Source organism: Osmerus eperlanus, chromosome 16 (assembly GCF_963692335.1).
Source record: "Osmerus eperlanus chromosome 16, fOsmEpe2.1, whole genome shotgun sequence".
Taxonomy (NCBI): domain Eukaryota; kingdom Metazoa; phylum Chordata; class Actinopteri; order Osmeriformes; family Osmeridae; genus Osmerus; species Osmerus eperlanus.
This window is the reverse complement of record NC_085033.1, coordinates 4358037-4374681: the sequence shown is the minus strand read 5'-3', so window position 1 is coordinate 4374681 and position 16645 is coordinate 4358037. Positions and strand designations below refer to the sequence as shown.

Below are 16645 nucleotides of genomic sequence, written 5' to 3'. Positions count from 1 at the left end.
TTCTGTTCAACTCTGCTATAAATAAGTCAAGGCCTCAACCACAAGAGGTCCACTCTGAGATGGCAAGCTATGTTCAGATTCTTCACTATACCTCCACTTGGTCTGGTTTCAGATTTGAATATGAACAAACGTTTACACCACTTTGGCCAAATGCTTGTCAGACAGGGGAGTACACAAGGCAACCTAGTTTCATGAATCCTTGTCCTCAAGTAGCATTTTTTCAAAACAACCATTTGGAGATGTTTTAACACCTTTAATCAGAATGTCCAATAGGAATATTTTGGAAAGCTGCCCTTCTGCACAATAGTTGTACCATCCACAAATGGCTTGAACAGCAGCACTCCATTTCAATCCCCCAGACACCGCACAGACATACAAATGTCCACACATAGTGGCATTATGGCATTACTTATGTAATGTGATTATAAACAATTTGCATTATTTTCAATAGGCCTATCTTTCCACCACTTTCCTTTCAGGTTAGGTTTGCTATTAGATTTGAAGCCTCTGACAATAATTAAGCACCTCACAGTGTATTGTATTTCTTCCTGCACCTGTGCTTCTGCCTGTGTTTGGAACTGCGTAGGGGAGATTTACCATCAAACTACTTTTGACTCGGCCAAGCTTCCTGTTTCCCTGGCCACGTTTCCTCTCCCATGGCCTGATGGGTAACCTTTTGATAACATCACTTTCCTCCCTCTGATTTAGCCAGCTGCTTCCATGGATGTCCGTAATCAGAAGTAGGCCCAGTCATAACATGCTGTATTTTGTTTTGAAGGGACAAATCCATTGCCTATGAAAATACACTTTGCCTCACAGCAAAATATGTAGAGAACACTGCATGTGTTGATAACATTGCCTCTTTCTACCACTGCTGTGTACAGGACAGACGAGAGAGGGAGAGAGATTGGATTTCAAACATTGTCCATAATGTTTGTGAAGGACCATCTGTTTCTTCCTGTCCCCGCTGCTCTGTTTTTCCCCGTCCTTCATCTCCAGGATTGATTACTGTTCCAAACACACAGCTGACAGTGGACTGTTTACCTTGAGACGTTCACAATTCTATAGCATGACAAAGACAGCCTCAGAATACACATTTAGCCGGAAATACACATGTAATGTAAAGGCATGGAAAATGCATGGAAAATGTGTGTACAACAAGATACATTATCTTATAGGTCTACTAGCCCACAATTACTTGGTATCGACTCATGTTATTGCATGTTATGGCTTCATTTCAATTCAATGAATGGTAAATTACACGTTCACATGTTTTTATGATCAAAATCATTTCATTTTTCCGTAGCTGGGCAAAGGGGACGTAGTATCGCCGATATCCTTTTTGGACACTGTGACGTTCCGTTGCAAATCAAAGTACACAGCGACAAAAAAAAGGGAGGCTGTGCAACTAATGGTTTTTGTCAGCGGGTAAGGCATAATTACGGTTTAATATTTAGGAGTTAACAAATCTATTTAAATTTTATAAGTGAAAGTAGAGTTTTGTAGTAAATACTGATACTGTTACAGTTTAGAAGACATTTCTCAACATACCATCGCTGTGCGAAAACGCTTGAAAAGGGTAGCTTACTTAGGAAAATACAGAGGATTCAAAACGATATTTGGCAACAACAAAAAAAACTATCTCCAAGTAATGAGAAACTCTTCCTCCCATAGTACAGGTGTTCTGCAGGCGTCTTTCTCATGACTGCTGTTGGTTCAGTGGAGAGGTACTACGTCGGGGTGGACGTGGGTACTGCCAGTGTGAGGGCAGCTCTGGTCACCAGGGATGGTCAGGTTAAGGACACGGCAGAGGAACCAATCAGCATCTGGGAGCCCCTCTCAGGTCATTATGTTCAGTCATCCACGGAGATCTGGGCTAGGTGTTGCAACACTGTCAAAGTAAGAGTTGCCTTAGGGATATTTGTGTATGACTGGCATTGTTTGAGAGAGAGACATATAGGTACTTTATTCATCCTCTTGGGGGAAATTAGGATGTTATAGCAGTGTTAAAACAAGCACTACCTATTAACCAATGATGTGGTATAGAATGAGAGTGCCAGTAGGCCTATGCATAATTCAAAAGCTATGATGTAGAGACTACAATACACAATATCAAGTACAAAATCAGTATAAAATAGTATGAACCCCATAAAGACAGGTCAATAAGTGTCCTAAGTGGTTGCCTTGTGTGCATTATAGCTAATTCACAACTGGTAGGTCTAGTATTTACCACAGACATGGTTGTGAATGATGCAACATTTATTTGTGTTGGTTGAAAATGAAATGATAAGTGAAGTATAACTCACCTTTTTTGTTGTCCTATTGTCCCAAAGGAGCTATCTTATCCACATTTCACATATATATTGTGCTGTGTTTAAACCAGAGAGTGACTCAGGGAGTCCGGAGAAGCCAGGTCAGAGGGATTGGTTTTGATGCCACCTGCTCTCTTGTGGTCCTGGACCATAACTTCCAGCCTGTGGCCGTCAACCAAGATGGTTAGTTTGTGAGTCTAGTCTGGAGCAAATAGTTAATGCAGTTTGATCAAGAGACCCTAGGTCTGTCTGTCAAAACATATGTGTTTGTATCTCTCTGGGACTATAGTACACAACTACACTGTAAATGGGTGATGCATATTTTTATGACAAGCAAACATATTAGGTTTGCACACTTCATTCAAACATGCTCTTTGTAGGTGAGCAGGAAAGGAATGTGGTGATGTGGATGGACCATCGCTCTGCAGAGCAGGCAGCTCGCATAACCGGCTATGGCCACAGGGTCCTGAGGAGGGTGGGAGGGGTCATGTCACCAGAGATGCAACCCCCGAAGCTGCTTTGGCTCAAAGAGGTCAGGGGTCACACTGTGAAGAAGCTTTTATTGTTGCGCTCTGGGCTTCTCCTGTACAGCTGCTGTTCACAGCGCTTTTACTGAATAGTTCAAGTGGATTTAGTAACCCCTATTCCTTGTGCCTGTAATATTGGAATATGATGCACATGTTAACGTCAATATTCTTTCTCAGAATCTGAGAGAGAGCTGCTGGAAGGATGCAGCGCACTTCTTCGACCTTCCCGACTTCTTATCTTGGAAGGCTACAGGATCTTTGACTAGGTGAGCCCTGAGAGAGGGCGGGAGGCTCGGAATGTTATTTGCGGTCGTGTGAAATTGTCTATAGTGATGTCCACTGTGTTTAATGGTTGTGTGAATGACAGTGGAATGTTGCTGGGTCAGGACTGTGTCAGATTAAGTGTGCCTTCGTCTCCAGGTCCTTATGCACTCTGGTGTGTAAGTGGACTTACTGCCCCTCAGACGGATGGGATTCCAGTTTCTGGACAGACATCGGCCTGGAGGACCTGCTGGAAAACAACCATTCCAAAATAGGTCAGTCGGGTCACACCTGAAATCACAACCTCACACGGCTAGTTTTCGTTTCACAATGGGCATCTCTGCATAATCTGTCATTCAGTGAGTCTGGTATGTGTTCCCCTGCATTCAGGCAGCCTGACCTGCTGTCCAGGGAGCCATGTGGGGGAGGGCCTCACCCAGGAGGCTGCAGCTGGTCTGGGGCTGGACAGGGGCACTGCCGTGGGGGCCTCCCTCATAGATGCCCATGCTGGAGGCTTAGGTACTGTGGGGTCACCTGTCCAATTCCAGAAGGTTTGAGCTGAGCCTACCAACCGTTGGTGGTTCACGTTGCCTAATCCTCCACACTCTTTTGGAGTTTGTCCACAAGTCATTGCTGATGTTTGTTTTTATGAGCACAAGCTTTATCCTGTGGCTCCAAATGCAGACATCTGCTTTTTGTTCAGAGCATTAAACTGCTGATGAACTCTGCCCTATGATCTCTGCTGTGACCTCGACTGATCACACAATGTCACCCCAGTCAAAGGTTAAAGCACTCCGTGGTTTAACTGTTGTATGTACCGTGGTGATGTACGCCCTGGAGTCTGTATACCCGTGTCTCTTACCACCCTTTAAACTCAAACCAGCTTGGCAAACATTATTCCAGCACTTAATGTCACTGCTGAATTCCATGTGAAGGTCACAGACCTACTTCAAAGGGTCAGGGTGAAAATGTTTGACGATTAGAACTTGTCTTTCTTCCTGGTATAATTATACACTCCCAGCCTCTCCAGGCACTAGTTAACTTCTCCAAAGGAAGGCAAATACTATTTGGTAATTATTTAAAAATGTGTTTTGTCTTTTCAGGCGTGATTGGTGCAGATGTACGAGGCTTCCGTCTGCCATGTGAGGACCAGCCAATCACATCGCGCATGGCTGTGATCTGTGGAACGTCGTCCTGCCACATGGCGGTCAGTGGTTTTCAACCAAATGGCTCCTTTTGTGCTGCTCAAAAAATGAGTGACTGGGACTTCCTTATGGGTTGCTCTAGTTAATACAGTACCAGAGATATGTCTGCCTTAACACCCAAATGTGAACCCCCCGCTGAGGGTTTAGTTTGAAAACCAGCCAAGCAGTTTGTGGTTAGGATGCCTACACAATGCTACACGGTGTTGAAGTGTCCGTGCCTACCTAATCTCATGCCACCCGGGTTTTCCCCCCATTGTTTTATGTTAAAACCTTCAGGATCGGCCATCCTGAACAGGCTCCCTCTTATCTACCAACGTGACGTGTGTCTGGCTTCAGAATACACATCCTTGTGTGTGTTAATCTGTTGATCCCCTTTTCCACACTTCCTGAACATGCTGCTGTACCCTCTTTCAGATCAGCCAGCAGCCTTTGTTTGTCCCTGGGGTTTGGGGACCCTACCTGTCGGCAATGGTGCCCAAACTGTGGCTTAATGAGGGAGGCCAGAGTGCCACAGGACGACTGGTGAGAGCTATAGTGCATTGAGACTGGGACTGAAGGCAACCTACACCGCAAGCCACAGTGACTGTAGTTGTTTTTTTATCCATCCCCTAGATTGATCATGTAGTGAAGGGCCATGTGGCCTACACCCAGCTAAAGGAGGAGGCAAAAAAAAGGTTGGCTATACCGTATGGGATTTCATACTGAACTTGTGTTAAACAATAGGCCCACATGCCTACAGACTTGGTTTTATCCAATGTTTATACATGGTTTATAAGCTTGCACTAGATGTACTATTTCCTGTGTGGATATGGGTCTAACAGTCAATCATTCTACCATTTTAATTTAATCATTAGCTTATGATGTCATTTGACCCCCTCTCTTGAATGACTATAACTCTTTGCAGGGGGGAGAATGTTTATGCCTACCTGAACTCACACCTGGGCTCCATGGCCAAGGACCAGTCCTCAGTGGACCTGCTGGCCTCCAGCCTGCATGTGTGGCCAGACTTTCATGGGAACAGGTCGCCCCTGGCAGACCCTACTCTGAGGGGCGCGGTGAGGGGGGGAGAGGGCCTGGTGCTCTGACCCAACAAAAACATATCAGGTCCATTTGAGCTGGTGTACGTTTGGGATGATGGAGGACTGTCTGGCTTTGCTTTACAGGTGGTGGGGCTGTCACTCTCCCAAACCCTGGGTGACCTAGCCTTGCTGTATCTTGCTACTGTACAAGCCATTGCTGTGAGTTCACTGTGCTTAGTCCATGCCATCTTGTCACGAACGGTGATAGATGGTTATGATTGGTAACTTTGTCATTCTGATAAGCTACATGGCAACACTGGCCTCTTGTCTCTGTACTTTCAGCTTGGCACCAGACATGTCCTTGAGGCCATGAGGAAGGCAGGACATGACATCACAACCCTTTTCCTGTGTGGGGGGTTGAGTAAGAACCCTCTTTTTGTGCAGATTCATGCCAATGCTACAGGTTTGTTAAAGTCAATTTGTAAATTATGAATTCAATTACAACAAATAGATTTTACAGCCTTGTATTGCTTACATACAATGTATTTCCAGGTTTGCCGGTGGTCCTTCCAGCCCAGACTGAAGCAGTTCTTGTGGGGGCAGCAATCCTAGGAGCCTGTGCCTCACAAGATTACAGTTCTATACAAGTAATAACACCAACACACAGACAGATCTCAACAATTCTCTCAAAATGTTGACAACAAAGCAGATAGTTACTGATTCTACGCCGCCATCTACTGGAGAGAAACGAGAATGGCGAAGAGATGCACTTCAAGTCCCTCTTGGTGTTTAAAGGAGCTGGTGACTGGAGCCCAGGCTGGTTCACTGACAGAGATGGTTTTCTGTCTGGAAATAGAGCGCTGCCTGGCTAAGGCGCTGTGACATTCCTCCAGCATAGCCCTTAACACAGGGGAACGGCAATCCCTTAAGCCAGATATGCTAAAAATAAGAATTTATTTGGACTAGGTTGCACCTGTCAACTGATTTTGAGTCATAGCTGCCCAGGCAGTTGCCGCTGTCTGATCTTTTGAGCCGGGGTGCGGGTAGCTCCTGCGCATGGACGGGTTCTGACAGAAACAGAGACACAGCACTGCTCCTCACAGCAGAGCCCTGTGAGTCAAGGTGCAGAACTGGGTCATCGTCACCGGCAACGCATGTTTTAGTGTTCCAAACAAGAATGGGTTTCATGAATGGGTTTTCTTGTGTGTGTTTTAGGAGGCCATGGAAAATATGGCTAAAGTGGGGAAAGTTGTCCAGCCCTCCAGGGAGCTCCAGAGGTGATAAAGACGTGCATCAAGCCTCCGGCTTTAAATGTGACATCACATCTTTTTATATATATATATATTGTGTGTACACATCCCTTAACCAGGTCCCATGTTTCTATAATTCATCACGCTCAAGTTAAAGTTGCATATCTAACACAAGGCTTTTCTCAGCTTCTACCAGAGGAAGATGAAGGTGTTCCTGCGTCTCTTCGCCCACCAGAGGGAGTACACAGCCCTCATGATGGAGTGATTACGCTGCCCCATGGCCACCACAGATCCTCTTCACAGAGCAGACTGCACCTGGCACCAGTGCTGGTACCTCATGGCAGTACATACACATTGGGAGCACACAATTTGCTCCCCTAAGATATGACTTCAACATCATCTGTGTGGAAGTGGATGTGAGCAAAAATTATTCCACACCGAAAGACAGCCTTGAAAACATTAAGATGGTAGCTGATGTAGACAGAATATTCTTGTAAACAGGTATTACTATGCATTGTTATATGGTTACCATTACTGGATAACCATTCATTACACTCATGGAAGATGATGACTTAAGACAGCATTTCATAGTTTTGTCTGAATGCTTAGTTATGACAAATTGTGTTTGACAATACATCTCTGAATCTGGGTCCTAAACGTGTGGAAGCCTTTCTCTTACCTTCCAAGTTTAGTAATGAATCTCACCACTCGTTCCCTAACCCTATTTCTCTCTCCTGTCATCTGTCCTCTTATCTGTCGATCGCGCCCCCCGCCCCAGTCTCCAATCACGTCAGCCACCAAGGAATGTTTGTTCCCCGAGTTGTACGGGATCAAAGGCGGTAATCTCTTGTTGGTGTTGTCCCGGTGAGAGAAATGCCAAATCCCACACAGCTGAGTTAACAGCCAACTTCAAACGACGGACCAATTGATATGCAGCGCTTTGTGATGACCTTTACCAGGTGTTACAGTGACCAGGCTTCCTACACATTGATGGAGGCCTGTATTAACATCCAGAACCTCCACTACAAACTCTCTATTCAGATAGTCAATACTGGCACACTAATAAATAGCCAAACGCTCCATGACATTTAAGTTTTATTTTATTGATGTTCAGCTTTTCATGAGGCAACAAACTTGTGAAAAAGCCTCTGAGTTCATATCACACATAATCCGTTTGTAATTTCTCAAGTGTTTTGAAGTGGTTTGTCTGTTTAAATACCAGGGGTAATCATGGCATGCCTACCTGACTTCATGACACAGGAACTTTGACATCACCATCTGTGATTAATACTCTCAAATACATTGTAAGGAGCAATCACTTCTTTATCTGTAATGATGGTCCCGTCAGTGACAGTGAGAGGTTTGGGTGCCCCTCATGGCTGGGGTGTGTAGCGCAGGTATTTCTTCCCTGAGGGCAGGTCTTTCTTGTACACCCCGTCAGGAAAGAGAGAGGCAGCCTCGTCCTCTGGGATGTTGGGCAGAACCATCACACGATCTCCAGGCTTTACAGGAGGGTTGGCACAAGAGGTAGAGTCGACAAGGTTTGACGTGAGAATGAACCCTGGTTGATAATGTTCACTGTTGACATTGCAACTTTTAACAAGTACAGGTAGAATTAGAATACTTTTGGTCTTGCTCCTCTTGACAATCCCTAGCAGCCTATATAAATCTATAATAAAATATTCAAACCTATAATAAATACTGTAAGGTCTAACCTATACGTGTGACCAGGAATTTGTGTATACAGTACATGTCACTCGTTTGGAGTTGCAGTATCTGTTATTGTTTTGATGATTACGGTGAAAGACATTAGTTACTATAGTTTCACCTTCCAGTCTGCAGGCGTGGCTACCCGTTTCTGTGCAGTAAGCTGCAGGGAGTCAATCACTCTCAGAATCTCATCAAAGTTGCGTCCAGTTGTCGCTGGGTAAAGTAGGGAGAGCTTCAGTTTCTTGTCTGGACCAATGATAAACACCTGAAAAGCACAGGCCAAATACCCCAAAATTAGACCTGATGAATATAGCCTACTGTATGTGAGTTTGACTGGTAACTCATAATTAACATCCACATTGAGATTTAGGGCTGTTTTGGTGTCTGAGAAAGATGGCAGACAGAGAGAAAGACGGGAGACTCACACAGCGGGCTGTGAGGGGCATGCCATCCTTGTCCTTCTCATCAGGGTCCAGCATGCCTAGAGACACTGCCAGCTCCCTCTGACTGTCAGCTATGATAGGGAAGGGGAGGACACAGCCAGGCTCTTCGTTGTTATAAGCCAGGATGTCCTTAAAAGCCATAGAGTTTCCATTACTGAGACAAGTGTTGAAGATTGCTGGATTATTTTGCTGCAGGGTCCAACCACAATTAACACAAATGACAAAATAGTGTTTGCAGGGCCTCAGTTAACAAGCAAGTTATGTCATCATGTAGATCTAACCATTCAGACTTGCAATTTATTCATAACAAGAAAATGAATGATCAAAAATAATTGCCATTGGCTAGATCTAGGGTAACTCTCGAGCTATTTTTAATTGGTCATGGGTCTTGACAGAAATGGATTTTGGACAGCTTTTATATTATGTAGTCATAACAGGGTTACAGTTGATACCTTGCTCCAGCCACAGTGGTCCTCCACATTGTCGATTGACAGGGCAATCATCTTGACGTTGCGCTTGGTAAACTCACTACTGAGCTTGGCAGCTCGACCCAGCTCTGTGGTGCACACTGGGGTGTAGTCACGGGGGTGGGAGAACAGAATTCCCCAGCTAGGCAGAGAGAGATGAAAGAGAGTATGAGGGAGATTAGCAGGCGCTTGGAGAGGAATGTCAGCATCTCTCCCAGTGGCTCCTGTGTGTCTGTTATAATGCTATAGGTTTACTCAAGTTGACTAGGTTGCAGGTGGTCCTTAAGAGTCTTAGCAATGTTTGAAAGTTGTCACTTGTCATAACTACAATTAACATAGGCTATGCTTACGAACAGAGTCTATAAAGGTGGTGGCGTACATCTCAAAGGACGTGGAATGTGGAGCATGTGGTTACTGCTACAAGTGCTATATCAGCGTTATACTAAAAGCACATCCGAGTCAAGTAGCCTACTGTGCTTTCTGCTGGTAGCCTACCATCTATTAATAAAAGATAGCCTATTGCTGTGAACAAAATAGTTACATATATGGCTTGAGGAGGGCCCAATTAGCGGAAGCGTTTTTAAAATGAGGAATAATTGCATTGGTTTATCGGCTGTACTCAGATTTCGAGAGCAAAACAAATCTCATCACAATAGTAGCCTATTACGATATGAAACCTTACGCCATAGTCCAATCAGTTAGGTAGGCCTGTTGACTGTAATTTTATAAAAGTAAGCTAGTGTATTAGCAATTGCATAAAAAATAAATGTGAATGTATATCCTAATCGATGCTCCGCTCTAACGTATACAGTAGTGGGCTATTCGCTATTACTCACGAGTCACCCAAGAAGTCATGGAATTGTATTTTGCCGGTAGTTGTTTCGGCGTCGAAATCAGGGAACACATCTCCTAGCAAGAGACCTGGCATGGCTGGCTGTGGCTGCAAACGGTTACCCAGCACGTCAGTGATGACTTGGATGGAGGTGATGAGAGGCGAAGGCAAAATATTAGGCGGGGCAGTGGAAACCCCGGTTAAGAAACGTTTTTTTTTTATTCCGAAAGTGACATTTACATTTTCGCTTCTTGTTAAGATATGTTATAGTAGCACTAAAAACATTGTTTTTGGAATTTGAATATGCTGCGAATTTAAGTTCATGACTCAATTGTCCGACGAGTGCACTCTATATTACTTTCCAGCAATGAGTTAAAATGAAGACCAAACTTGTCATGTCAGTTAGTGTCACGTGACTCAATCCATCTCGCAACAGTTGGCAACATTTTAACTTCATTGTGTCCGGTGCTTGAGTTTTGAGGATGGTGCGAGTTAATACGAGGATATCATTTAATACAAGCCAAATCGAAGAACAAATGAAATAGCCTACATGCTATATTCCACTTTTTCTTTTCTTTTTTACCACCCGGGGAATAATGCCGTCGCCCAAGCAAAGGAGGAATAGCAGTCGTAGTGGAAGTATCAGTGGGGCAGCTGTCAATGGAAAATTTGAGTTTGCTACAGTAACACGTTACCGGGTGTCAGAGTGCCCGTCCCGCCGCCGAGGCTCCAGTTGCACACATGTCTCCTCAGTAGCACAGACAGAGGATTTTTCTGTAAGCTTGAATCAGTCAATTTTTGTTATCACCTTCAGGTTGTTTTTAGCCATAGACTTGTGGCTGTCAAAGCGGCTGGGTGTGTGCGCCTGTGAGGACTCTTCATGGGGCAGCATACGACCCCTGGTGAGGCTGGTGGAGCTCTCTGGCCATGCCATTCCGTGGTTCATCGGCACCTTTTATTGTTTACTCAGAAGCGAGACCGTCACAGAACAAGAGATGATGCTGAACCTTGTATTAGGTAAGCATAAACCCCATGTCGAGTTTCTGTAGGCTATTCAAGCTCATATCTAACACTGAGCACTAAAGGCAAATGTGTGTGATAAATAAATAAAAACTTTCATCCATAAAAATCAAATTCTCAATCCATAGCCCTTCAACTGGCAAAAATTAGACTAATCACTGAACATACTTTTCTCTTTCTAATTCCTTGTGCTTGAAGAATTATTTTATAATGAGTAGGCTACCATTGCATTGTTATTGAGGTACTGACAGTAGCTATTTGTAATGAATCTCTTATTCTACCAAAGGCCTATGTCATCCAGGGCATGCGGGACAATCCTGGAAATCGCTGAAACAATTATAGAGCCTTTCCCAAATCGGCATTATGATAATGTCTTTGTAGGGCAGAGCATAATTGGACAAATCCCCAGCATTGCTGTAATTGTCTGATATCACGTTAAATCTGTCCATCGATTGTGTCCTGCGATCAATGACAAGTTTCTTTTTCAGTTGCGGTTCCTCCTTCGAGAGTAGTCAACTCAGCAGCTGTTGCATAGCGGCACCAAGGACGGGAAAAGGATGCATCAGTCGAAAGTTGTTTATCCTTTTAACCTCCCGATAGTCACCTCTGAAAATGGACAGGAAATAAAACGGCTGTTGGTGATTATATGCCAGTTGTAGAGCACGTGTCTCTCATGATACTTATTGGATTAGATGCTTTGAGGTACTTGGGAGAGGCCTTCAGTTGGCATATGTTCCAGCAGCAGGATAGAGTTTGAAAAGGTCAAAGGTTAGGATTATCGTGAAGGATATTGGAGTCCTATACTAACACTGATGTTTTGACAGAAACTGACACTCATGAAGGTAGCATCCTCTTATCACCTCTCTCTGTGTTTTTCACTCCCTTCCAGCTCTCCTACTGGATCTGGCTCTGGTCAGAATAACAAAGACCTTGTTCCACCGCCGGAGGCCGGTCCAGAACCGCTCCGACATGTTCTCCACCTTCTTTGAGGAGCGTTATTCCTTTCCCTCGGGCCACGCCACACGAGCTGCCATGTGTGCCCGCTTCCTGGCGGCGCAGCTGGTGGGCACAGCCCCCATGCGGGCGCTGGTGCTGGCCTGGGCTGCCATGGTGGGACTGTCCCGTCTGCTGCTCGCCAGGCACTATGTGACAGACGTGAGCTTTGGCCTGGCCATGGGCTACTGCCAGTACAGCCTAGTGGAGAGGTTGTGGGTGTCCTGGGCCTGCCTACAAGACCTCCTGCTTCTGCTGCTGGGGGAGGGACAAGCCGTTGTATAGGGTACTGGTGGATCTTACCAGGTTTCATCAAATGAGGGATGCTATCAAGGTGGAGGCCAGAAAATGCAGAGAAAATAACTTTGTGCCTTCAGCAAAATATTCTTTGAGCTCTTCCAATGTTTTTTGTTGTTGTTTTAATTGATTATCATTTGTCTATATATGTGTTTGTGTGTTTATAGCTTGTGTGTCCTACATGTCTGTTACATTTTCAAGTGTGAGGTCACAGAGGTTTCACTGCGTTGGTTGGAATGGGATGGTCTATGGGTTTGTAATGTAGAAACACACATGCAATTTTAACACACATTTCATTTGTGTGTTAATTCTTTTGCATATCAATCCACATGAGGAGACTGTATGATGTTAATAGAGAAGAGAGAGCAAAAGGATTAAGAGAGTTTGTGCATGTGGATGAAAGTGATATAAACGTTATCTGATCTTCAGTGGTTAAAAAATTATTCCATGCGATGCTTGGCAGTCCAGTGCCCATATACGGTGCTGTGGTATTGTACTGGCTGACAGGGTTTGTGTGTGTGGGAGGGGGTTACCAAACCCTCAACAAAGTTTCCATTCGTTTGCAGCTGCTACCAAGTCTCCTGACTGTCATCATAACTCATCCCCCCTTACAGTGTTGGTCACTCCCAGCCCCAGTGTCATCCTCCCCAATGCTGCCCATCCCTCCAGCCCTTTAGTGGAGAACCTGAGTTTATGTAACACTGGCCTAAAGAATTATTGTTGGAGGTTAGAGAGCATTCAGCCTTGTCATCTCTGTCAGTACTGCAGTGGGGTTGACTGGGCTTGTGGTACAGCTAAAATACGTGGGCCTATAATGGCTTATAGGTAGTGTATTTACATGACTTGGAACAGATCGAAGCAGTTCTATTGGTCTCTCAAATGACTTGCAATGTGTTGCACTTGGCAAACCTAACCCACGCAATTATGTGTTTCGGTTCTAGATATTGTATAGGTTTCGCTTTTAATAGTAAAGTCATTCAATTATACACACAATCATGGCCACTTTGTTGTCCTTTAATAGCTTTTATTGAAAGCTCAGTTGATATAATGGTTACTTGTGAACAATAACATAACAGATGACAATTGGTTAAACAAAGAAAGTGGAAATCGACAATAAATCTTAAATTTAAATAAAGAGTAAAACCAGGGGGAGTTCTTTCTAAAACCAAGCACGGCCTCATGGGTAGCTGCTGTATGAGGCAGGGATGAAATTCTTTACCATCATCTTATTTACAGTGAAGTAGAAAAAATATATTCTAGTGAAAGTTAAAAACAAACAGGCCTCAGTGTAATGCTCTCACAGACATACAAATGTAATCTTCTACAGTCCACACATGTTGCTGTACCACCTCTGTTCTCTAGACTGCACTGGTGCTGCTGGCTCTACCCAGCCTCACGTCATAGGTGATCATGTGGAAGTTGTCCCATGCGTACAGCTTCCTCTGGGCGTGGTTGTAGTCCACCATGCTATTGTAGCGGTAGCGGTTCCGGAAGGGCACGGCGATGGCTCGACCTTCCCCAGTGGCTGTGTCGAAGACGTGGTTGATGGTGGTGTTGAGCGCCGTGTAGCTAGCCACCGTATACAGACGGCCACACACCATGAAGGCGTTGGCCACCGTGTTCTTCCGGATGTTGGTCTCCCAGGTCTTCCTCACCTCCAGGCTGTCGGGGTCCAGCCTGGACAGCACGATGGCTCCCTTGGCCTTGCTGGTGCTGTAGATGGCCCACAGGCCCTGCTCGTCCACGGCCAGGTCGATGTCGGTGTAGCCCCCCCAGGAGTAGGGGTGCTGGCCATGGAAGCCAGCGTGGGGCAGGTCCAGGCGGGCCGCCAGGCTCTCGGAGGCCAGGTCGTAGCGGAGGAGTGTGCGGCTGCGTCGGCGCTGGTAGTAAAAGGAGCCTCGGTACAGGGTGGCCCCTGTGCTCTCCACGGGCTCCGGTAGGACCAGCACCTTCATGGGGAATCCACGGGCAAATTGTTCCTTGTCCTCGTAGGCGAACAGCTGCCGCACGTCCTTGCCTACGGTATCTATGCGCCATACGGTCTTGTTAGTGTAAGGAGGGACCAGGGCCTCGGGGTCTTGCAGCCACACCCCGTACTTCCCTGTGATGCCGTCAGCCTTTCTGTGCAGCACAGGCTCTCCCACCGAGACCAAATCTCCACAGCCTGGTCACAGGAGAAAATACACACACTTGGCCATTGTATCGAGTGAGGAGATCTCCCGACATCTACAACTGAATGGGTAAGACTCCTGCACTGTACCTGTGAAGTTCTGAGCTGATTCTGGAATCAGACGGGATGCTGGGACCTCGGTCACCTCAGCCTTCATCTCCTGATAGGAACCGTTGTCGGAGGCTGGGTGAGAGACAGGAGTGAAGAGGGAGGCACAGATTCATTGATCTCAGTAAGAGGTAATTTGCAAAGTATTTGGTTTGTAATTAAGTTAGAGCCTAAGTTACGCTTGGCTGTTTTAAAGTCTATGCAATCCAAGATGTAAAACAATAGCTGGACACTAACTGACATCCCGAGGCATTCTTTACATCTCTCTGACCACATCAAAGCCTCAGTGGACTCCTAGCATGCCATTTATCCTTAAACCTTGTTACTGCATTCCCCAAGCATTCACACGCATGTGACAGAGCTGTAAAACAGCTATCTACATCGTAAATACCTCCTCTCCCAACAAAGCAGCTGACAGAAACAGCTCATTTAGCACAACTCACCAAAAAGCTCATCCTTATGTATCTCAATTGAAATAATGAAATTATAATAACCTGTTTAATTTACAGTAAATACATCAGCACACTGGGCATGTATGTGCATGCATCAGAAAATTGCCTCTCTTCCTGACTGTTGAAACTCACCACTGTCTGTTCTCTGGTTGAGTTCTTGCAGAGGGCCACCAGGGGCCTGTGGCTGGTGGCAGGGTCTCTGTCTGAGGGTCTCAGCCTCCAGGCTCATCTCGTCCACCCTCCTCTGGAGCTCCTGCACCTGCCTGTCCAGCTGCTCCTTGTCCTGCAGGAGCTGGTTCTTCTCCCCCGGGGAGCAGGACTCCTGGAGCCCCCCCTCAGCCTCGGCTCTCTCTCCTCCCACCAGCCTGCTCACCAGGGCCTCCAGTAGGGTGAGGCGGGACCTGATGCCCTCCAGCTCTGGGCCCCCATGAACCCCGGGGCAGCTGGCCTCTGCTGGACTGTCCACTGTGAAGGTATACTGGCAGCGGCCGTCGTTGTCGCTGGAGCGTTGCAGGGAGGCTCGATCCTGCCCCTGACTGCACAGCATCAGGCAGGTCAGACACATGGCTACCAGAAGCCACATTCCGGCTGAAGTAGTTCTCTCTCTGGGTGGTTTTCTGGATTGCTGAGTTCTTTCTCTTCTGCCTTCTTCCTCTTCTCTCTATGCTGGGACACACCTAACCCTGGGGTGGATTATTCTTCTACTACTACTACTGAGCTATATCCTATTTATTGTTTTGAATTCATCCTTTTTGTTTATTTGTTTAGTTAGTCTAGCTCTCCCCTTTCCTGGGTCTCTCTGGTCAGTCTCAGATGGTTTCTGAGTTACAACATGCAGAGACAGGGATATTTATACAGTCAAGTGCAAAAGGGGTGGGAGGGAACAAGAGGCAGTAGCACTGCACATCCGAAAAGGGGACATGGCTGGAATGGGGGTGTGAGACCATGTGTTTTGGGGACTTCCATGCAACAGAGTGAATTTAAGAGAGTATGAGTGGAAAACGGACCAAGTTTTATGTTTGTTTTGTTCCTGTCTATGTTTTATTGTGTCTTTATAGCTGTTATGTCTGCTGGTTGTTTTGTCTTTATTATGTCTGTCTGTCACCTGTTTACGATAACAATCACGGCTACTCTGTTTACTTCCTTTGTAGCCGGTAGTTATATCATTAAACTACTGTGTGATTAACTCTAATTCCAATATCCTTGGGATGTTTGACCCGCATATTAGATGCTCAGGTGCAAATACAATTGGGAGTCTGATGTGTTTGTTTTTTTTACCTGCAATCTTTACCGGAATTCCAGCGGTCCAACTCCACAGCTTGATAGTCTGGTTCACCAGCAGCACACCTGAGGCCACACTGGCACCTAACAGGGTAGGATGTCTGGGTCATGGCTAGGAATGAGGGATGTGAGCAACTCTTCCTTCCAAACCCATACTTATCTTAATCCCACTGGGGCCACTATTACAACACGGCAACATCAATCTAGAACAAAGGACTAGGATTTTTGTAATACTTGACTTGGATTGTTTATCCCGTTTGTGTGCAACCCAAACTTCTTATTGCAATGTGATTCCCGT

At 45.6% G+C, this 16645-nt stretch overlaps 4 protein-coding genes across 6 annotated transcripts; 2 read left to right on the top strand and 2 right to left on the bottom strand.

Annotated features, from left to right (window-relative positions):
• Nucleotides 1-1287: 1287 nt before the first annotated feature.
• Nucleotides 1288-9435, top strand: fggy (FGGY carbohydrate kinase domain containing). 3 transcript variants are annotated; one of them, XM_062480854.1, is made up of 16 exons: nt 1389-1428; nt 1680-1899; nt 2384-2495; nt 2693-2844; nt 3017-3105; nt 3260-3375; nt 3491-3619; nt 4204-4307; nt 4720-4827; nt 4918-4979; nt 5210-5360; nt 5469-5543; nt 5667-5787; nt 5877-5971; nt 6540-6601; nt 6761-9435. In XM_062480854.1, the coding sequence occupies exons 1-16, from the start codon at nt 1412-1414 to the stop codon at nt 6837-6839; spliced, it is 1692 nt and encodes a 563-aa protein (XP_062336838.1). In that variant the 5' UTR covers nt 1389-1411; the 3' UTR covers nt 6840-9435. The 3 variants fall into 3 exon arrangements, with proteins under 3 accessions (XP_062336840.1, XP_062336839.1, XP_062336838.1); XM_062480856.1 differs by lacking the exon at nt 2693-2844 and having other exon boundaries at nt 1288-1428; nt 1675-1843; XM_062480855.1 differs by lacking the exon at nt 2693-2844 and having other exon boundaries at nt 1288-1428; nt 1675-1899.
• Nucleotides 7939-10385, bottom strand: LOC134036107 (peroxiredoxin-6-like). The gene is made up of 5 exons (XM_062480859.1): nt 10031-10385; nt 9180-9336; nt 8710-8856; nt 8403-8549; nt 7939-8076 (listed from the first exon to the last, which is right to left on the bottom strand). Exons 1-5 carry the CDS (start codon nt 10120-10122, stop codon nt 7948-7950), a joined length of 672 nt encoding a protein of 223 aa, XP_062336843.1. The 5' UTR covers nt 10123-10385; the 3' UTR covers nt 7939-7947.
• LOC134036106 (polyisoprenoid diphosphate/phosphate phosphohydrolase PLPP6-like) lies at nt 9528-13451 on the top strand. Its single transcript, XM_062480858.1, has 2 exons — nt 9528-11043; nt 11936-13451. The coding sequence occupies exons 1-2, from the start codon at nt 10623-10625 to the stop codon at nt 12322-12324; spliced, it is 810 nt and encodes a 269-aa protein (XP_062336842.1). The 5' UTR covers nt 9528-10622; the 3' UTR covers nt 12325-13451.
• On the bottom strand, nt 13306-15873 carry LOC134036105 (myocilin-like). The gene is made up of 3 exons (XM_062480857.1): nt 15199-15873; nt 14597-14689; nt 13306-14500 (listed from the first exon to the last, which is right to left on the bottom strand). The coding sequence occupies exons 1-3, from the start codon at nt 15647-15649 to the stop codon at nt 13695-13697; spliced, it is 1350 nt and encodes a 449-aa protein (XP_062336841.1). The 5' UTR covers nt 15650-15873; the 3' UTR covers nt 13306-13694.
• Between the last annotated feature and the right edge of the window lie 772 nt (nt 15874-16645).